The 22641-nt window shown below is 36.7% G+C and overlaps 1 protein-coding gene across 5 annotated transcripts in view; it reads right to left on the bottom strand.

The window, feature by feature from the left end:
- HGF (hepatocyte growth factor) overlaps positions 1-22641 on the bottom strand; it is a 54833-nt gene that overhangs the window by 24714 nt on the left and 7478 nt on the right. For 4 of the 5 annotated variants that reach the window (XR_003946019.2, XR_003946020.2, XM_018910326.3 and 1 more), the window contains exons 2-7: positions 17824-17989; positions 13081-13193; positions 12352-12466; positions 8139-8281; positions 6237-6357; positions 1296-1414 (exon numbers count right to left, since the gene is read on the bottom strand). Coding sequence is in view for 3 of the 5 variants with exons in the window: in XM_018910326.3 (XP_018765871.1) it covers positions 1296-1414; positions 6237-6357; positions 8139-8281; positions 12352-12466; positions 13081-13193; positions 17824-17989 (777 nt within the window). In the remaining 2 variants the exon portion in view is untranslated. The remainder of the gene's footprint in view (positions 1-1295; positions 1415-6236; positions 6358-8138; positions 8282-12351; positions 12467-13080; positions 13194-17823; positions 17990-22641) is intronic. The other variant, XM_030238582.2, reaches the window with a different exon arrangement.

The raw sequence follows: 22641 nt of genomic DNA, 5'->3' as shown, positions 1-22641 counted from the left end.
CAAAGTATCAAAATAGCTTTGCCTTTTTTACAGTGAAATATTTTTTTATAATTTAACTACCTTACACTGGAATTACAATGACATAAGATAGAGCAAGTTAAATTACTCTACATCAGGTGGTACAGCATATTCTCACTCAACCCTTGGATTTCAAAAACTGACAAATTTATTAGACCAGACTGAATCTCCAAGACATCAGAACTGGCCTAAGTTGTGAAGAGCCAAGGAGAGAAATTTCTGAATTATTGGTGATTCAGGCAGAAAACATGGCATAATTTTTTTTGATAAGAATTCTAAGTGAAGGTGGAGAATCCCTCTTTAGGCAGCAATGGCTCACAAATAAAGTTTCACGTCAGAGCGATTACCTCTTCCCTGCCACCCATCCCAATATTTAAAGCAAGTCTCAGTAAAACTGATTCTGCCATCTGTCTTAGCCCCAGTATTACCATGAAAGTATAGAAAAATTTCTTTCCTCAAGTTTTTAAGGAATGACCAAGTGTTCTACCTTCCTTGTCCCTTTACTTCTCATTTAAGACATCTAATTATCAGTAAAATAAAGCTTTCAGACCTGTCAGCGAAGTTAAGATGATGGGAGCTTTGTAGACATAACATGCTGTAGTAAGCTCTAGAATGCTGAACAAGAGCATCTCAAAGTGAGGATCCAACAACTGTGCACCTCAATGTCACTTTGATCCAACTCCTTGTCTCTAAAGTGTGGTTAACAAATGCCACCATCTTCTAACTGATGAAGGAAAAGAAATTCATTGCCTGTGGACTGCTTTGATATGGAGTGCTGAATATCACAGAGAGACCCATGTGGAAATTAATAATTCTATCTTCAGCATAAGAGTGAATAATATGCAGGACCCAAGGCCTAGAACTGCAAAGCAGTAAAGAGTTGTTAGCAGAGGACACTGAGGAGGGATTATGTGTGTGCACCAAATGATATTTGATACTCTCAAATGATAACACTAATATCCAGCATGGCAAAACTAATAGTGTACATGAGATCCTCATGATTTTGCAGTCTCACTTTTTTAGCTCTTGATTTTCATACATTTTAATGCAATTTACAGTACATAAGCCATACACATATTCCAGTGGTAAGTAACACACAACTCTTCTTTCCTGTCCAGATCAAATATAAAGTGTTTATAGGAGACCGTCTTTGAAAGCTGTGTTTTAAAAGCCAATGAAGGGCAATGAATGAACTAGCGGTGGTCCTATGCTGCTTGAAATATCTGTGTCCAGATTTTGGAAAGGAAAAGGAAGTAATAAATTTTGCTTGAACTCACCACACGTTTTAATTGCACAGAACTCCCAGGGGGTGTTAGGGTCAAGAGTGTAGCACCATGGTCTCAGCTTGCCATCAGGATTGCGGCAGTAATTATCATCAAAGCCCTTGTCAGGATATCTGCAAACCACAACGAGAAAAGCGTCAGGGAAGTCTTCCTGGCAACACTGCACTGCCTTCTACAAGGTACTTAAAGGACAGATTTCAGCAGAGGCAAACAAGAACTGGTTCCTATTAACCTTGGGTCTGATCCTGTAGGATGGATGCAAATATGCTTTTAACGTTGTAAAAAAGTTAATAACGTATAAACACTTTCCAAATCTGCAGCAGTCAGACCTCCACTGAGAGGACTCCCTGCTGTGCTAATGCACAGGGTACCGGATAGCCTAACTCCACTAATTGCTAAACTCTTGCTCTTGTGTCTGTCAACCGATGACCAGACACTTAAACCACTCTTTTTTTTTTTTTTTTTTTTTTTTAAACAGACTAATTAAATGTGGATTATCTAAATACTGCCTGCCATGCTGGACTCATTAAGAAAACAGGTTCTTCAGTGCAACAGCCCTGGGTTCAAACTGGAAGCTATTTTGAATAGCTTTGTTACCAATGATAACTCCATTTTTGTAACAGAGCTTATTTTTGGTCATGCCCTCATTTCAAGCATTGGAAGAAAGAAGGAGAGAAATAAGCAAATAACTTCCATCTCACTTTATCTCATTAAGACTTGATAATATTGTGCTATATTTAAATGTTTCCACATTCCTACAGCCATCACTGACTCTCAGACAGATATCCAAGATATGTAGGGTTTTTTTGTATAAATACATGATACTAACATCTGTAAACTTGAAGGAGATAGATGCATCAGGTTGGGCTTTTTTTCTCTAGCGAATACAAATTGACTTGGCCTTCCAGTTTTATTGAAATGGGTTTGCAAAAGAAACAAAAAGTAGATTTGCCTCTGAGGAAAACCTGAAAAGTTTGTAAGAGAGCAATAAAGTTAACTACTTGGGACCCTGAATCCATTTACAACTGCAAGCAGATGTCTTTCACACAAGCAGATGAAAATATGATTTACAAGTGTATGTTTTTGCTAGGATGCTTTTTCTGTCAAACCACCATGCTAATTTTGACTCATTTGCAACTTCATCTCCTGTTTCTTAGGAAAAGTCAGGTTTCTTCAACTATACAAGGGACAAGGACAAGATTTAAGTAGAATTAGAAAGAACATAAAAAAAACCAAAAATGGCAACAAAACTACCAAGGAGAACCTCACCAAACTGGTAATTCAATGGAAGTCAAGAACATGGTAATTTCAGATCTAGCAGCAGTTCCTTGTTTTCTGCTGGGTGTAAAACAAACTTTAAAGAACACAGTATGTCCAAGGATTTCCCAAAAAATAGTTAATGGGCTAGTAATACAGAGGAAAACGATATGGATTCGGCCTCCCAGTAGATGCAGTGATGAGCCTTGATGCTGGTGGAACATGTTCCATGTCAAATAACGTGGAAAGTGCATGTTACCACCCAAGAACCAAGGTGAGCCCAGGAATGGCAAAGTATCTGCAGTCACAGCTCACAAAAAGCATTCAACGCAGCTCTAGATGCAAAGAATCCATGCTGTAGAACACAAATGTCTGTCTTTGCACTGAATGCTCCATCCTTCCTAATATTGCCCATTATGTGGCCTATTCCCCTATAATATAGAAAATTCCCACATAGTATATCAAGTACAGGTTATTTACTAATTCAAACTCAGGTAGAGATGTTCTTCCAGGATCAAGCTTTGAGTGGCTTCATGGGATGGTGTAATGCCTGTGAGCCATATCTTTTCACTGACTAGATCTACTTGTCAGTAAAACTAGACTTCCCAGTCAATGGTTCTTCCCCCAATATTAAGGGGGGGCTTCTGTCTTCCTTCATACCCAGCAAGCAATAACTGCTATAGAAAAGGTCAACCAATACATTTAAGAAACAAATATTAGCAATAAGATAAATAATAGGACTTCAAAATGGGCACACAATTCAAAAGTGAGCCTATGAAGGATTCCCTGAGAGCTGTCTCTTTGTTGCACCCACTTCTCCTTCCCCTGTACATTTGGGCACAGACCCCTTTCTTAGACCTAAGAAAGAGCCTGAGGTGTCAGAGATCTTCCAGAATTCTACATATTTCTGGGTTTTCCCCCTTGAAACAGCAGTAGCTCTACTTCACTGCCAGAACTGAAATGAAGCATCAAGATACATATCTTGTTTCAAAATCCAGATTTTACCTCAGTTTCTAGAGAAAAGGGAGGAGAGTATTAGTCAAAGAGATAAAGTTTTTTCTTTTTAGAGACACAGAGGCTGATCTCCAGCTCTCCTGGAAATAAAATGAAACTTAGTATCTAAAGTTCTTCACCAATATTTCTTTTTCCCTTTGTGTTTTTTGTTTTTGTTTGCTTTGGTTTTTTTTTTTAAGACATGTAAGACTGAAAACTTGATTTTTTATAAAGTAAATTTTCATACAAAAGATATAAGTTAGTATAAATTCAGGGTACTAATAAAGTGATGTTTGCAGTTTTTCACCCCCTATGATATACTTCAACCCTACTTTCCTCCACACAGTAAATATTTTCACAGGATGTCTGAGTTTGAGCAGAAAAGGACAAAAACTTTTCCCCCTTATGATGCTCTACGTCCAAGACATTATTCTCAGTGGTCTTCCTTCCATCCTGAGGCATAACTGTGCCCATGAGGAGAAGGCAAAAGAAGTAGAGTTTCAGAATATAATTCTGCATCCACTAATAGCTGGAAATGGGCCATGCAGGAGCTGTTTGGGAGAATTCCTTCTGCTGTCTTCAATCATATCTAAGCAGACAGTAAGCATCTTCAGTAAGTGACCTCTGAGAGGAGTAAATGTGGAACAATTCATTGAGGTGACAGAAAAGAGAGTTGTATTTACCCTGATCCAAAAGCACTGTCCATCAGCATGTAGACTGGTGCATTTGGAAAGATTACCATCTTTACTAATTTTCTTCATCATTGCAACTGATGAAGCCATAAATGAAAATAGGTTTAAATCGGTCCAGATAATCCTTCCTGGTTTGCAGGTTATTTACATTACACCTGGATGATATACTACAAGTGTCTCTAGAGACTGGTATATTTTAATGGGTCATTTGTTCCAGACCTTTTCTCTTATTTTCAGCTTATAAAACTATGAAAAAAACAAAACAAAACAAAAAACCCAGCAAACCAAAACCTTCAGCATTTTAAAAATGTGGTATAATCAAAGTATAATTGCTACTACTTTTAGTGACCATTCACAGAGCTAATTAACATCAGTGTATCAGAAATATGCTGGACTACATTACTCTTCTGAAAGCCCACTCAAGTCAGTTCAATCTGGATGGGTTGCTTTTGTATTAAAAAAAAACAAAAGCACTTTATTACTGTCTGAAAACTTTCAAGAAGATGTTCTCAGAAGGAATTATTTCAAAGAGGAAGATGATTGTTCGTAAGACTGTGGTTAGTCTGAAAAGTCATTTTGCAAAACAATCAGAAATTAATGGAAAAAAAGAAATTTCCTCCTGACAGTAAAATTATTATTGTTTGTACCCATGAGTTCTATAAATGTTTCACTCCAAAGAAACAAAACTGTTTCTGTGACTTATTCTAGAATACACAGTAAGTGCATGGCAGAACTCAGAAACAGATTATCTTCAGTCCCACTCTGTTAATACAAAATATTTATTGTGGCAAAACAATGGGATAGACTGCTATTATTCATGAAACAGATCATCCAAGCCAAGGGAAAAAACAGATTATGCCACATAAGCTCCAAAACTCCAGATCCTCAATACTTTGCTGAATAATCAGGCTTTTTAAAATTTACCAGTACCCATATCTCTTAGAACAAAAAATAATGTTTTATGTGGTGAAACACTTTTACGCATAAAAAGAAACTTTCAGTGGAAGGGCTTAATCCTTCTGATTTTGTTGATTCTTGCAGTTTTTGTCTGGCAGTTAAGTTTATTCAAAACAATATATAAATGGAGTTAATCCAAAATCCAGAATAAAACTAAAATGAAATTGTAGTCTAGTTTGAGTTGAACAGAGACCCCCTCCTGTGTGGCCTAACCCCATCCCAGCCTCTCCCTCCCACAATACTTTCAGAAATGTGTATTATAGATGACCCTTTGTAGTTGGATGAATTTGGCCCTGTAGGACAAACACTAACAGGGATGAAATTTGTCTTGCTATTTCTGACTCAGCTTTTGGCACTGTGAATCAGTGCCTAAATTAAAAAGGAAAAAAAGAAAAAAAGAAAACAAGTCTAATAAAGAAATCCATGTTCATAAAATGCTAAACAGAATGATTAAATCCTTTCCCAGGGTGAATAAACAGATGTAATGGTCAAACAGTTCAGTCAAACAAATTGGATACTTAAATGTGATTACTATGGAAGGTCACCTGCAGCTTTAAAGCTGTTCAATATTGCAAAAAGGAGCATATTGTTATTTGACAATATTGGAATTTTATATTCATCAATTGTGTTTTATCTAACAAAAATGTATTACTTTAAATCATTATTTATTAGGTGATTAAGTTATTTAAGCTGACTGCAGCTGCATACCAATACATACAGAAACATTCAGAGATTATTTATTTACTGTCAATGAACTAGGGAGGAATTTTTGATAAAATAAAGCGGTAGCAGCATTAGTACCCTAGTCAGGCACGGGATATAACCAGAACTGCACAAAACAGCCTCTGCTCTCCATCCTGCATCTCCATTGTGCCAGTAGCCAGCCTCCACCAGGGGCCAGAAGCCCAAGTATCTAAAACTGGTGAACTCCATAAATTTCAGTTGAGCTAATGCTAGTTTTGCTCAGCTGGTTCCAAAATGTGCGTGATTTTCAAATTATGACCACATGGTCTTGCTTGGGGGTAGGAGAGGTTACCTCTCTGGACGAAATTTGTGCTTGTGTGGTCTCTGAAGATCCCAGCGCTGACACTCCTTGCCTGTCTCAGTGTGATCCATTGGCCCTCTATAACTCTCTCCATTGCAGGTCATGCATTCAACTAGGAAAAAAAAATGGACACTAGTCATTTATTACACTAATGATTTATACAACAACAGCAACAAAAAAAAACCCCAAAAAATCCCAACCCAAAATAACCCCCACAAACCAAAATAAAACCAGACCAAACTCAAAAAAACCCTCCTAAAATCAAACCCAAAATCAAAGAAATCAACATAAAAAACCCCAATGTGTCCTTACTCTTATACAATTATAGCAAATTAAGGAGGTATTAAACTATATCTTTCTGTTGGGTTGTTATGTGTAATGCCCTTTGTAATATAATTGTATCTATTAGCACTAATCCAGATGCTTAAATTTTATATCACTTTATAGGACACTTACAGTTTTGAAGCAGGTAGAGGGGAGCTACTAGTGGCATTCATGTTCCTATCAATATTTTATTAACCTTACTTATGGTTAGTAAGAGAGAGAGACACATAGCTAAGGATGAAGTATTTTTTAAAGGTGATATTATCTATCTAGCACCATTTATTTTTCTAAATCACTCTAAGTCACAGTATAATTGCAGGACAAGTTGAAGAGCAGAATATTGGTGAAATTCCAATTTCAGTGCAGTACAGTATGTCTCTTTATATATCCAGTACTTCCTGCTATGTATGATACTGTATCTTTTTTATGGTAATGGTTTTTGGCAGCTTAAACTAAGTCCTGGTTTGGCAAAGTTGGTCGGGGGTACAGAGGGAGAGTGGTCAAAAGTCATCAAAGGAATTTGAAAGCATTGTTGAACACAATTTAGAATGAAAGGTCTGAAAATATAAAAAAAAAAAAAATCACCAGAATTTACTGCAGGGAAACTTCTCAAGTACTCCCTAATTACAGTAATTATAAGGAAGGATCATTTAGAAAACACTATTTTAAGAAATTACAGATATCACAAAACATCTGCTACCAAAGTCTTCATCCAAAAGTGAGCTCCAGGTCAAAAATCTCATTTGCAGTTCACATAAGTTTATCTTTAAATGACAGATTTTCACAAATTCTCAAGCTCTGTGTAAATTATTCTGTTTCTCCTTTCCTTCCTCTCTCCCTCCCTCCCTCCCTCCCTCCCTCTCCTCTTCCCTTCCTAAGGACAGCACAGCTATTGCATGTGACACATTAGCAGGAAAATTAAAGGCATCCTATCTTGAAGATTTAAATAGGTTGATTGACTGGAACTGAATTGGCTGATTAGCAAGATATAAGAGCTTAATTTGGAGGTTAACAGAACTTAAAAGTCAACAAATGCAATGGTGAATATAAAGTGTCTTTCAAATTCTGTGACTTGAAAGTCAAATGGGGCTGGATTTGCTAAGAGTTATACTTATTTACAGTATTTATTCAAAAAGCAAAATGCATGCTTATCTTAAGCTTTCATCTTGTAATCCAATATCTGTATTTTCATCAAAAAAGAAGATGAAAAGCTGATTTTACCATGGAATGGCACTAGAGGATTTTATCTCATAGTAATACTGAAATTGTAATGGATTCACTATGGACTAGACCAGCAAAAAGAAAAGGATCACATTTGTGTGATCAGCACAACTTCATTGTTCAAGCTCCTCCATAACCTGAAAAAAGCTGCTGAGCCTGAAACCTTCCAGCACACTGGAAAGTCACAAGACCTCCTTTTCCTCTATCAACTTCTTTTCTTGCCATATGAGTTACTCTCACTGAGAAATCACATATTCTTTCTCTAAAGGCCATGAGCAAGTGATTACTGGGAGCTCTGTGCAGCCAGCAGAGCAGAGGCAGCTTTGTGCAGGAGCTGTGCTGGGTTACCTTCTGAGCAGAGGGGGATGTCACAGACTTCGTGGCGTGTCTCTGGGCTGGTGGTGAAACACCACGGGCCTCCCTCTTCCCCTCGGGGGTTTCGGCAGTAGTTTTCCCTCAGGTCTTTTCCCCGATAGCTCGAAGGCAAAAAGCTAGTTTTAAAATGACAATCATTACAGTATAAGAGCATGCAAAGGTTGGGGTTAATCATACTATTTTTACAAACAGTTAGAAACAATCACATTTCTGCTTCCTTCTCCCTCCACCCTGTCTAAGCAAATGCACACACCCAAATATCTGTCCGTACACAAATACACATCTTCAGTTGGGATTACTCAACCTAAATGGCCTAAATCTGGGACAATTTGTCTAGCCCATAGCGTGCTCCAGAGAGTTTTACTCCCATCCCTCAGCTGTCCAGAGACAACTATCCAGGGCAGAGCCAGAGGCAGTCACACACTCCCTGCCAGCCTGCACTGTGTTATTCTTCAGGAGTTCTGGCTGCATAGGGGTTGACTGGGTCTGTAATCAGGTGGGGCCTGTCCTTCCTGTGCATGTTGGCATTTACAAGACGTCCAGCTGGGCTCAGAGCTCACCTACTATGGGAAACCCACAAGCAGAGAAACCTCTTTGCATCCCTGGTCAGGCAGCAGCAAGAACTGATCATCAGCAGCATGCAAGTGTGACCAAGTCTGTGCTACACCTCACTGAGAGGCTTTCACTGCCTGAAACCAGGGACTGCTTTGTATATCAGCACCAGAGATTTCCCCAGATGCCATTTTAGCTGCTCTTAGCTAAAGAATGTTCATATTCATTTAGCATGCTCCTTCATGCTCTGCCACAAACCACACTGTGGTCACCTCAGGGTCTGCTACTTACAGACCCACTCATAATTGCATTGTATGTGTTCAGACATTTAACAAAACCCCAGCTGACTTAATATGTCCAGGATCAAGGTGTTTTTTCTCAGGTATCTGTAAAAGTATGTGCTTACATCTAGAGAAACCATGTCATATACAGTGACACATGCACACTTTATATAATATAGAAATATTTACACTTATAAATAATGCTAGCTTATTTACCCCACAAAATAAGGAACAGCTAACCCCATAGTAAGGAACCCAACCCCAGAGCTGGTCTGTTCAATGTGGCTTCAACAGCTCATGACCACATTCAGGCTGCACACTGCAGACAATTCTGAGGCAATTCTGTACCAGTTACATTGCAGCAATACTTAGCAGCAGCTAAATATCTGAGTTAGAAAGCAACTTAAAATCAGAGATCTGTCTCATGAAGGTTTTTTTGTTAGCTGAAATACTGAGCTAACCACATAGGTGATCACAAAAAACTTGTAACTGAACTTAATGAATTTATTTAATTTTTTGAGATTTATAAGATTTGTTCAACTTTTTTTTTAGTATTTAAGCTTTGGTGGAAATATAAATTATGTACCTTTTATTCTAAAAGTATTTGATATTTTATTTTGAGTGCTTTGGGAGAGAGAAACAAGAAGAAAATTTTGGCATGACATTTTATTCAAGTTTTATTCCAATTAATGAACTATTTGAACTAACCAAAGTGAAAAATGCCTCTTTTAAGCACATTGTGGTTCTACTCAATGCAGTATGGAAACATCATATAAAGTCGCTATTTTATTTTTGGTGCTTGTAGAGATTAATTTTTATGTCATTCCTTCTGCCTATAAAAGTGGTGCTTCTTTTTTTCCTCTGTAGTCTTATAATGTAAGTACCTTAAACTTTTTTAATGAAAGACCCTCAGGTGAACATTTTTGATGAGACATTCCCACCTACATATGTGTTAAAGTGGTATGCTAGTGCACATTGGAATATTCTATTTAACTTTTCTGCTCTTTAGAAAAGATAGGGAAAAGGCATCTCAAATTACATCAGATATGCTGTAAGAGCATTAAAAAAAGAAAAAGTCTAAAGGAGTAGCACTAGGGATGCAAGATGGCTCAGAGATACAAATAGCTTCAACAGGTACTGAAGCAAAGTTCTTGAGAAAGGAAAAGATGAGTTGCAGTGAAGATCTACTCAGAAATGGGAGAAAGGGCCACTCCTAAAACTGATGATTTAGTTCATCTCCATTAGGTAAGGAAAGAAAGAAAAAAAGCCAAAAACTGAAGCCAGTAAGAGTAATGGTAAAAACAGATTCAACCACACAAAAGCCATGGAAACTAGCCAAAAGTCTATGAAGCCTTGGTCTGCTCTTTGACCATTTCTCTTTTAGACCTTTTTACATTGGTCTTTTTAATTTAAAACTCTCTAAGAGTCTTAAAATCTGTACTAGGATGGAGATGACAATAATGGAAAGCAGAATTTTGAGGGGAATCTCTGTGTTCTGATGGACTACAAATAATTAAAAATATGACTTGCTACATTGAAGCAAAAGTTTCAAGATGTTTCAATTCTTTCTAGAAATATAAATCCAAATTAATAAAATACATTTCTCCCTTAAATATGAAAAAGGGATTTATTTTCCAATGCCACTTTGTGATAATCAGCTGTTGAGAAAAACTGACCTACAAAGCTGAGCCTTTTTTACTAATAAGTTCCAAACACACCACTACTGTCTGCTTCTTCCCACCTCCCTCATGTCTCTGATGATGAAATCATATTTTCTGATGTTGAAAAACAAAATTAGCATGCAGCCACCTCATTTATCCGGTGACCTTTTAAAAATTAAACTTATTGCACAAGGCAGGAGAACAGTCACTCTCATAAAATTCATCATAGAAGAGTGGCTGTCCAAATGCATTGGATAAAAATTTGTGTGTGATAAAACTGTGTATGCTGTGTATTAAAATGCAGTTTAGTGATAATATGTGCTATCCAGACACTTTCCTTTTTCTAATTATATAAAGTCACATGTACATTAGGTAGAATAAATGCTCATTTTTGCTTAGGTTATAATGATTAAGAATTCTGTCACTTCTGAAAGATGAAGATATCTAATTCAAGGTGTTAAGTCATTGCTTTGGGATCTGGTGGTATTTATGCTATGCTCCCAGTTAAGAACAGGTCTGGTCCCAAACTGAAGAGCAGACACTGCGGTGTATACTGTAAGAGCCAAGTCCAGTAAGTCTAAGCCTGAGGCTCAGCTTTGTAACACATCATAAGAGGACAGAATTCAACTATCCTTTGCCTTTTAATGTTGTTCCAAGATATCCTCTTGCACACTGGATTGATTTGGTCAGGACAGGACTGGGCAGTGCACAGCCCAGTTCCTTACCAGCGATCTCCAGTGTGGCTCCTCCTAAACAAATTGCTGACTCTGGGAGTCTGGAGCAAAAGGCAGCAATGTGGATAGCAAGCTTATGGGTAAAAGGACATTTTGTTTTTGTCTCTTACAGTTTTATTATCTACATGGCTAAAGCCAGTACAAAAACATTTAAAGAGAAGTGGTTAAAGATCAGACCAGTACTTTTTAGTCCTTTAACTGGTTTCCGGGAACATTTGTTGGGGATGAATCTGTTTTTACCATTACTCTTACTGGCTTCAGGTTTTGGCTTTCTTCTCTTTTTCCTTAGCCAATAGAGTTCAACTAGATTTACTCTCAAGGTGTAAGTTTGGCCTCAGTTTCTCACTGTATCAGAGCCTACTCTGAAAAGGTAAGTCCTGTACATGCTCCCTCAGTCTTTAGCTTATATAATATGAAGGGAAGGATTTCAAAAGTCTCAGTCCTTTCCATGGATTTGTTGCCTGGCCTAAGTGCTCTGTAGAGTTTAACATATTTCATAAATAACAGAGAATTGACAGTAACTATGCAAAATATACTAACAATATTATACACTAAGCAGATAGGTGCTCTGCTATCCCCTGCTTCCTAATAATGTGGTTTTGCTCATTCCTTGGGAGTCAATTAGAAAACAGTGATGTACGTTCAGACCCTGGGCTGAAATAATGCAGATGTTTTGTTTCTGCCAGTAGCTAAGAGATCAAGAGGATATAAACAGCTAAAAAGAACCCCCAACACAGGAAAGAAAGAGATACAGACATACAGACTGGCATTAGGAGAGAAATTTTTGCAGAAAGTCCAAGATAAGGATTTTCTGGGATCTGGAGAATGGCATCTCTTGGAGAAAGGCAGAATATACTTAAGAGATTTTGTTGTCTAAGGTTAGTTTTCCCATAAATTCTTATGCTTTATGGGAGCTGTCTTGGCACTATTCCCATTGTCTCTGCTCCTGAACTCTTACCTGTGCTCATGGGGGATCATTGAATTCCAGGCCTGACACTGGATACCACTTTTTGTAACAGATATTGTTCCTTTATAGTCTGCTCCTTTTCCAATGATACAATTTCTGACATAATCTATTGAAATAAAAGAGAAGAAAATTAGGGATTTGGTTAATGTATGAAAAATTAAAGCTCATCTTCTGCTTTTACATAAAATAATATATTTATTACCATACCTACTTAATTCTTGAAAATACTGTTTATTTGTTGACATACATGCCTATCTATTTATTTTTTTCTCCAAATATTAACCACTATCTGATTCCAAAAAAAAAAAAAATCCTGGAAACATTTCCAATGTATCTGATTGAAAAAAACTCCATGTCTGAGGACTTAGGTATCCCACTCATTAATGAGATACAAAAGAACAATATTAAGTAATAAATGGTAACTCATAAAAGCTCATACTGAGCTGCTCAGTAGTAAACTGAAGTACAAAACTGAAACTAGTATATTTGACAGGAGGCAAATATGTAGATTGGAAAAGTGACCAAGAGCAAGTAAGTAAACAAATTTGCATGACAGCAAACTCAAGATTTGTGTAAATAAAACTGTAGGATGCAGCTTTGAAAATGCAGGAAAGCACCATGCCCAGGATGTTCCTACAGCCAAAAAAATCACTGACTGACCTCAGGGTTTTTTTTCCCCTCCCTAGCTGGGAAAACAAAATCAGTAAATAAATCAGTTACCCTTCTTTTCATACAGATCAAACGCATGGTCTTGCTTCTTTCTCACACCATTTGTCAAGCTGTTGAAGGATAACCAATGGCACCGTTTTGTAACTCTGTCATAAGCAAAGGCCCTGCAAAGAAAATCTGGATGAGAAAAAAATCTCTGTGTGGTTTATAATAATGACACATGGCCTGCCAAGGAGCATGCAATGACATCAGATTTATTTTTACTGGGAAAGTCAGAGAAACAGTCCAAATTACTATTTAAACCCACAACTGTGCTGACAAGAGCAAAGAAACAAAGAAATTAAATTGATGTGGTCATTACATTAAATACCAGTTTGGTTGTTCACACTAATCTAAGAGTTTCCTTGTCATTAAAGATCTTTATCTTAAAACTTAGATAAATGTGACTGAGACAGCATTTGTGTCCTCAGTTATGCTGCTCCCCGGAAAAAAAAAGAAAAAACAACTGTGAAGACTCAAACATCATCTTTGCTATCCTTACAATATGCCTCTGATATAGTTAAGTATCTCACACTTATGGGATTGAGGAAAATTCAAGAACAAGGAATCTGTTTCTGGCCTAGAACAACAGAGCTGTTTAAAAATAAGATTATTTTTATTTATATTTTATTAATAAAATAAACTGTGATAGTGTACCTAGAATTTTTCCTTGCTCACTTTCGTCTTCATTTTTTTTTCTCTTATTTTTAACTGCTTTCTAGGAGTGAGTACAACGTGCGCTGAATTGACTGGATATGGGGGACAGCAAGAAAGACAAACAAAACACTTTCTTTCAATACTTGAAATGAAAAATGAAGACTGTTTTCTCTTATAGCAGTTTTGAAAGGATAGTTTTTAACTATAGGTAAAATATTTTAAAGGATTTTAAAACCACAATTGACCACCTTGGAGGGGGCAACTTTTTTCTTTAATTTTTCATTTGAACCAAATAACAAATAACTGACATTTTTTCCTCTACCAAAAAAATCTGTATTTTTGTCACTCATCCCATACATTCTGAGATACTTCATTCTGATCTGAGAAGGCATTTTAACACTACTTGATAATATCCAAGAGTCACACAGATTTCTTACACTTCATGCATACTTTGGCTATGCCATTTTCTTCAGCATTGTGTCCTTCAACAAAAAGTTCCCTGCTCTTCATTTAATTCACCATACAAGATTTCTGTGTGAGATCTTGCTGGCTTCAGTTAAAAATGCTACAAGATCCTATCCAATCTCCCCAGTCCTCTCTCTTTCAAACATCTTCTTCATTATCGTTTCCATCACCAAACAGATTTTTCATCCAACTGCTCTCTCTACTCTGTTGACTCCAAATGTTTCCAACCTGCTAACCTTCATCCCTCTGCCCTTGTGCAGCCTTCTGTTCTCTTCTGGCTGATTCTCAAATTCAAGCATATCCAAGTGCCTCTAACTCCATCACTCACAAAAATATCCTTGACCTTTCCTGCCTTTCCAATTACATTCTCGTTTCTGCTCCTCCCTCCTAAAGTGGGAATGCAGAATGCACTGTTTACAAACTATTCTTTCAGTTTTTGCCTTTCAGTTGCCTTTTGGTTTCTTTCCAGTTTGGCTTCAACCAGTTCTGCACATAAAAGTTTGTAACAATCTTTTCTTGGACCCAAATCTGGAGGGTTTTTATACCTCCAAAGTCAACATATTTCAGCAAATTCTTGGACTTTCTTCTACTGATGCTACCGATCACAACAATTTTTTTTTTTTTGGTTTCTCTTTGTACTGAGGTAGTCTGTAAATTTTCTTGCAGGTGCTGAAATTTTGTGGTCTATACTGAAATCTTTTTCTGGGTAAATACAGACATTCTGAGCAGATAACAAAGGATAAGACAGTGACAACTTTGCAGCAAAGTTATGGACACACCTGCAAAAATCATCTGTATAGTAAATAAAAGAGTAACTGTATTGATTTGTTTTTTCATCCATAGGAATTGTTTTGGGAAAAACCCCAAGGATGACTGTAGAAAAACAGAGGGAGTATTGGATTGCTAAGGGTGGTAAAACAAAGGAATAGAACAGTTTAGCAGCAGCAGCAGCTTAATAAAATTAATAGGGAAGGCAGAAAAAGGCTCAGAGATTTATGAAGTCAAAAACACAGTGTAAGTGAATCTCAGGAGTTCTTTGATGGAGGATTTTAGGAATAATGTTATGAAAAAGAAACAAGTCTAGATAAAGATCTAGTAACTCAGCTGGAAATGAACAATATCTGTGCAAGCATGACAGCAAAGGGAATAGGGGAAGTATCTGTTCTCAAAAGTTACATATATTAGCTTCACCAAAAAAGTGTTAACAGTTAAAACCATTAGGATTAATGATTAAACAATAAAATACTCAAAATTTTCTTTCATGTAACACAGAAAGTTATAATGAAGAAATAGAAAGTCATCTCAATTTCCCCCCCCACTCCAGAAAATAAGGAGTACCTGAACCTTTACAAGTCTGTAGTACCTGAAATCTGCTACTTTTACCACTTTCTGGCAAAAAAGAAACCTAACACTGCTCCTGCTTGTGACTGTCACAGTGCACAGGCACAGATGTTGTTGCTCACAATCCTACTGTCACAATTATGTTACAAAGCAATTCCATTTTTAATTCTTACATAAAGCTTACATACAGAAAATAAAACATCAGTGCTGTGACCCAAGTGATGGAGAACTGCTGCATGGATGTGGAGTATAAGAATCAAGCCATGAAAATAAACATAGGAAATTTCAAGTCTCATATTTCAAGAATTTAAAATGTCATTTTGTGTTACTTCTTATTTTAGAAAACTCCCGCAGCAGGCAGGAAGCTAATTGGTTTTCATTTAAGTTGGCAACAAATTTCACCTTGTAATAACCATGTACTGGTATGAAGTTAAAGACTGGGATCCTAGGAATAAAAGGGAAACATTAGTAAACACTGGATCCTTTAAAATAGAGCACATGTAAAATATGTATTTACAGTAGCATCAAAGAACAGCTCACAGTACAAAAGGATCCATATGGGGCCAAAAGGGAAACCACAAGAATGTTCTGAGATCCCTGTAAAGAAAATCCCATGCACTCTGTGTATAATGGTAGCACAGACCTCATCACCTACACCTCTACTGTGAAAGCAGGTTTTTAGCACCTTCCCTGCTAAAAGCCCACCAGGGAAAACAGGAATTCAGAAAGTCATCAGGATCTGGAATTCTCCAGATTCAGTGCAATGTAATTGCATGACAGATTGCCATTCTGTTATCTGTGAGCAGGGCTTTTCCAAGCTCTACTCTAAAAGTCCCTCATGTTTCCTTTATGTTGTTGCATTGATTCATTAAAGGAGCAATTGCTCCCTAAGATATCCATCAGACACTGAAAAAAATCCAAGAAAACAAAAAACAGCTACAAAACATGAAAACATTTTAAAAATTCAGAGAGACTCTAAATTAATTTTATTATAAAAGATACTAGACACATATATTAACTTGCTTTTTATTTTCAGAACACAAAAGATAGCATCTGGAGCAACTGCAAGTGGCTTGAGACAGTTTTCCCAAACTGATGCTAGAGTATAAAATTGTTGTTTTCTTGGAGTTATTAAGAATTTGTTTTATGCCGTGATACTTAATTTTGCAATATTCCTTGCTGCTGCTCATCAGAACTCAAGGATGTCTTGCTGTATTGAAAACAGCCTGATCCTTTTGGCAATGACATCAGTGGAAGCCCTGCCAATAGGGAAAAGCGTGGCTTGTACCAGGTGAAAAGTCTCAGCGCCTGGAAAATATTTTTTATCTGAAAAAAGTTAACTCTGCTCATTATTTACACATATAAATAGAGAATGATACAAATGAGATCTTGCAACAATGGCATTAAAGGCTTACAGAAGAATTTAATCACAGTTGAGAACCTTTTCTGCAAGGAAGAATATTTGTTGTCACATTTCATCCAGCTTCCATTTGTACCAATTGTCAAAACTGTTTTGTTTCAAGTACAGGCTCACATTTAGGCCAGTACTCACCAGTGCAGAAGTCATCCATCTCTCCAAGATCCTCTGCAATGCCTTTCATTGATTGCTAAAGGTCTAGACTAAGAGAGGCCAGCGGGATCATGTAAGTCTAATACGCCAGATAAATGATAGTGATTTGTTCCAAAAAATAGTAGAGACAATGTAGAAGGCAGACAAGTGATCAGCTGCATGCTGTGTTTCTAAGAGACAGCAGATGCTGGAGGATAGCTATCACAGCCCAGGTTTGATTCCATTGTATCAGATTCGCAGTACTTGCCAGTGAACTTCAGCAGGGCATGTATCTGTGTTCCATGTGTGAGGGTCTCACTGATTTCAGCAGGAGTAATGTGCAAAGAATGAAGACAGAATATAGTCTGAAGTGGTGCTGAAACACTGCAGCTGTGATGTGTGACAATGACCATTTTATAAGAGACATAAAAATCTCAGAAATGTTCACCTAATGCTACACTGCAGCCCAAATCATCAGCATTTTAACATGAGTACATTTTGTCAGGTATGTTATGGAAACGATTACAGATTGGACAAGCTAAGAAGACAGACAACTCAGATAAAGCCTCAGACTGACACTCTCTGGACAGGTAGAGCAAGGCCACTGAAATAAAAACCACAATCTTTAGGTTGTTCTTGGTACAAGCTACCATTGATGACAAGCAGAGAGACCTTTGATCAAAGGCTGTTATACCTGTTTCCTAAGGGAAAAAAAACCCAAACACAAAAGATACATAACTTACTTGCAAGTGAAGGAAAGGCCTTTGTTCCTGCTGCATCTCTTTGCACATTGCTCTGTGGTATTTAACAGCTTCGTTTTTACTTCCAGTGTCTTGTTTACTTTAATGAGCATCAACTCTCCTGTTTTTTTGAAGTCATGAAGAGGATTTCTCTTTTTGCCTTTGCCCTCTAAAAAAAGAAGTGAAGAATATGAAGAAAAAAACCACAACAAAATAAAATATTCTTCAGAAGAATGCTGAGATTAAGGATGGCATTAGATACAGATAACTTTTTCTAGGAATTATAACATCTCCAGAACCTAAAGCATAGAGAATCTCACAAAAATAGGGTATAAGCATATACTGCAGAAGAATTGATTATTTTAGAAAATGAATTCCATTTTTAAAAACAAAATAGAAGGAAATGTAGCAAAACCAGTTTCAAATAAGACATGCATAATGCTGTAAAAATGTAAAAAGAAAGGTTCTCATCCTTTGTTAATTTTTTTCAGAACCTGCAAAATATGCCTAATAATTATCTGAGATCTTGTAAATTTTTCCATTAAAAGCTCAAGCGAAAAATAACATCACTTTCTGAATGCAAAAAAGCAGTTCTAAAAACAATACACTTATCACAAATTGTGAAAAAAAAAATGGATTCTGGAAGTGACACAAAGTAATCATCTCACTGCTCCAGTGAAGTCTCAGTGTGAGTGTTGTGTCCAGTCTAAGTGGGACTGAACTAGAGTTTTTAGCCCACAGAAAAGATTATAAGGTCAAACAGAGGCCATAGCATAGTCTGCAGTGTTCCAAAGATTCCTGCAAAAATGAACACAATGATCTTGTTTCCATGTCTCTATTGAAAAGTCCACAGGAAGAGGTATCAAATGGAGGGAGGAAGATTGGCTAAAGATGTTTGGCTAAAGTGCAAGTGGAAAAGTCTTTGATATCGGTAAGAAAATTCCAGAATTTTCCCAATATTTATTTTTATTTTCGCTTTGCATTCCATTAAAACCAGTCTACCATTTCTGCTTTGCATTCCATGAAAACCAGTCTATTCCATTGTCTCTGAAGACAGATGAGTACATCTGGAGACTAACTGTCCCTATTCTGTCAGATGAGCAACAGAGGGAGAATAAATTGCCCTGTGGATCTATTTCTCCTATTTCACTCAGTGATCCCAGATGATCTTTTTGGATTAGATGGCTTATCCACGTAAGGTTAGGTGAATAAATTCCTTCTTAGTTTACAGATAATAGTATTTTCCTTAACTTCTTTCCATGTAACTGTATTCACAGCTGTCCTTTCATTTTTCTCTACAGACACTGCAACAATAATAGAACACAAATGCTCAGGTTCAATTTATTAAATTTTGCCAGAGGTTTTCCAATAGATAAAACCTCAGCCTAGTGCTCTGAATAGATCCTCAGGCACATGCAGAGTACACTTAGGCCAGTAAAGCTTTGCTTGGTACACTCTGCAGAAGCCCAGAATAACCATAAGCTGCAATAGCTGAGGCTCTGGAGGAGTTATTGCCAGCTCCATGTGCTGGAAACCCAAAGAGAGCTTAGCAGTATCCCCTTTGCAGAGCTTCCATCCTGATCACTGAGCTCACATGTGCACTGCATTCAGCTAAACCACACCTCTCAGTGGTGAGTTATCCCTGAAACATCTAGAAATATCACAAAGACATCTACATTAGACCTCATCAATCTTCAGCTTTTAAAAAAAGAAGAAAAACAAAGGAGCAGAATATCTCTGCTACAACATCCTTACAAAATAATCTTCACCCCATTCTCCTTTCTCTCTTTTTGAACTGATGAAAGTAAACTATGTTGCTCCTCACAAATTTTAATCCCAATCACCAAAAAATGAAGAAAAAAAATCTATTTACCTTTATTATTATTATTATTATTATTATTATTATTATTATTATTATTATTATTATTATTATTATTAATATTAATATTAATATTATATTATTACTATAATATTTTGATCAATTACTCCAATGCTCATAATTTTGGTGTTGTGTTAGGGACTCCTATCAGCTCTCTTAAGCATTTTCAGCCTTCTATATGTGCAGTGCACATGCACACTCAAAATTAATCACTGCTTGGAGAAATATTATGGTAATGTTCTCATCTTAAGGATCCTGAACCTGTTACTGGAAATGATTGAAGCTGCTTCTTTTTTTGTTTGTTTTTGTTATACCTGTGATAGAAACAAAGTGCTTCAAAAAGGATGGTATTTACCCCTTAAGTCAACCACAAAAACAAATCTTCCATAAAGATTTTATGGTGTATTTCTCAATCTATTATCTTACAAGACATACTTGTTAGTTTTATGTTTTCTCAGCCAAGACTTTTATGTCAAATGGTGGTAAGAATCTGTAGAGAAATATCAAAGTGTTTTCTTTCAGTTCCTGATACTAACATTTCCCATCTACTGATAAGTGTCATTATCTTAATTCCCAAGATAACAGCTCCTTAAACTCACCAGCCAGCATGCAAGAATATGATTTAAACAATAAAGAAATTCTGTTCTGCCTGAAAAATATGGTACAGAGCTCTGCTTTTTCTTTTTTGTCCTTCTTTTCCTAGCAGTTGTCCAAAGAGGATTATGGGTTTGATCTTGCATTTAGCAATTCATAACAGCCTGATTTAGTTTAGCTTTCAAACAACAACATTCTATGTCTTGCCTATAATCCAAGAGGCAAAGGGCCAAGTGCATCTGTGGTGTGACTGTTAGAAACATCAGAATAATGCAAAGCACTACTTTAACAATTCTCACAACAAAACATATAAAACAATATTATTTTGGTGTCAAATTAGGTGCCTTTTTAATAAAAAGTTAACTCAAACAGTGTCATAGGCATGCTCCACATTTAAGGTTAGTATGCAGTATGTATCCAATGTGTGATTGCCATTCATTTCAATTTTTCAAACTCTTATTAAATCAGGATTTCTGCTTATTTTGTGGGCCATGTCCTCTGATGTTTTCTGTAGTTTCATACCACATTACCAAGGAAGTCTGACATTCCACTTAAATTTGAAAATATTAGCAGCTGATTCAAACACAAAGGGATCCAGTCAAACATGAACCAACATTTTTTTCTTCAACAGAAACAACTACTAACTAAAAATATTTCTTCAGTCAAAAAAAAAATCTTAAAAAGGTGAGGATGGTGCCTTTTTCTGTTTCTTAACATGAAGTTGAACTGAAAAGAGAAGAGCTCAGTCAACGCCCAAGGAAATGGGAACTGAGACATCTGCTCTAGTAGGATGCAGCATTGGACAAGTGCTCCATAATCTCACAAGGGGTTTCCAGAGTCTCCCTGCTGGTATTCCCATTTTCATAAAAGACTTTAAAGATTTACTTAAGAAAAGAGGTACCACACAGTGAAAGACATTTACCTTGGAGCTACAAGAACTCACCTTTCAGTTCCCTTACTAGATTTTCAAATGAAGTTTCTGTACAGTCTTCTCAGACAAGAACCATTGACTGAGACTGCTATAGGGCACCTGGAGGAAAGATTTCCAACAGTACTTTTCCTTGGAGCAAGTCCAGTCCATGTCAAATTATCTCAATAATCAGAGATAAAGAAAACCGACATTCTACAGCATTTTTGTAAGAAAACTCACCAGCTAGTTACAGTGCCTGTGTTCTAGAACCTGCTTAACTTTAATTACCTTAATACAAAACAGAACCATTAACACAGAGAACTGTGACCAATGGAGACCACAGTATGCAATACCATAGAAAGACAGCTTCTTGAGTAACAAGAGAATCTGGTTTGAATCAGCAAATGTATTTTTATTTTGATCTCTCTTTCTCTCCAGGTATTCTGTAATCACTGGGCTGATAGAAAAATGACAGCAGTATAGCTTCTTTTTCCCTTCTGGCCTGGTGTCCCCCAGAAGGGGCCTCCCAAAAAGAGCTCCCAAATCACCACATCACTCAGTTCTGTTACTACCTGATTATGTTCTGTTGGTCCGATACTGAGCTACATGAGGGAATAGAAATTCAGTAGTTTCAGGTTTTTTGAGTTCAAACACCGAAGCAATTCACATTTTACACCCTCAGGTCTTAGTCTGATTACAAAAAATATTTAGTTTTGCATTATCTATTTAGTAGTAAAAAGCCTACTACAGCAAATACAAGACCGTTTTTGTGGTAATCAAATTAGCATACAGTGTGCCATAGGGCCCAAAGATCACCTTTGCTCATTAAAATGAGATCAAAACATTACTTGTGTTATCCACAGCAAATCTTTCCAAGGAGATGACTTGAATTTATCTGCTTCATTGGTAATCCCTTTCTCCTTCCTCCACCACTCCAGCTTTTTCTAATAAAGATGTTTTAGGCTGCAAAGTTTTACAGAGCTCAACTGGAGCATACTGGCTCCTTCCCCTGGAAAAATCTCTACTTCTATGGACTTCTTACAGGCTCTAGAAATCTTTTATTAAATACCAGTTATGATGCACTCAGCATGTCAGCTTCCAGGGTTTCCAAATTTCCCTCTAGTCTATGCAAAAGTTGGTACTTTTTTGAAGAAACACATCTTGAAGTCTCCTGATAATGTACGAAAACTTATTCCTTTTGTTTCTTTTTAATTTTGCATCCCACTTTGTTATACAGAACAAAACCATCCAAACTTAACAACAGGTTTTCCAAATGGGAAGATAAATAAATAGAAATTAAATGCTTATGTTTTAATTGAGATTCTTAATGAAAACTTGGTTCTTTTTGGTTGAGTTTTATTTCCCTTTTCTGATTGTTTACACTTACAGAACTTGAGTATTTTAATATTTGTTTTGTTGAGCTAAACTTTCAACTCTG

Source organism: Serinus canaria, chromosome 1A (assembly GCF_022539315.1).
Source record: "Serinus canaria isolate serCan28SL12 chromosome 1A, serCan2020, whole genome shotgun sequence".
Classification (NCBI taxonomy): Eukaryota; Metazoa; Chordata; class Aves; order Passeriformes; family Fringillidae; genus Serinus; species Serinus canaria.
Note: the sequence above shows the minus strand (reverse complement) of the source record. Positions and strands in the feature narration are given on the sequence as shown.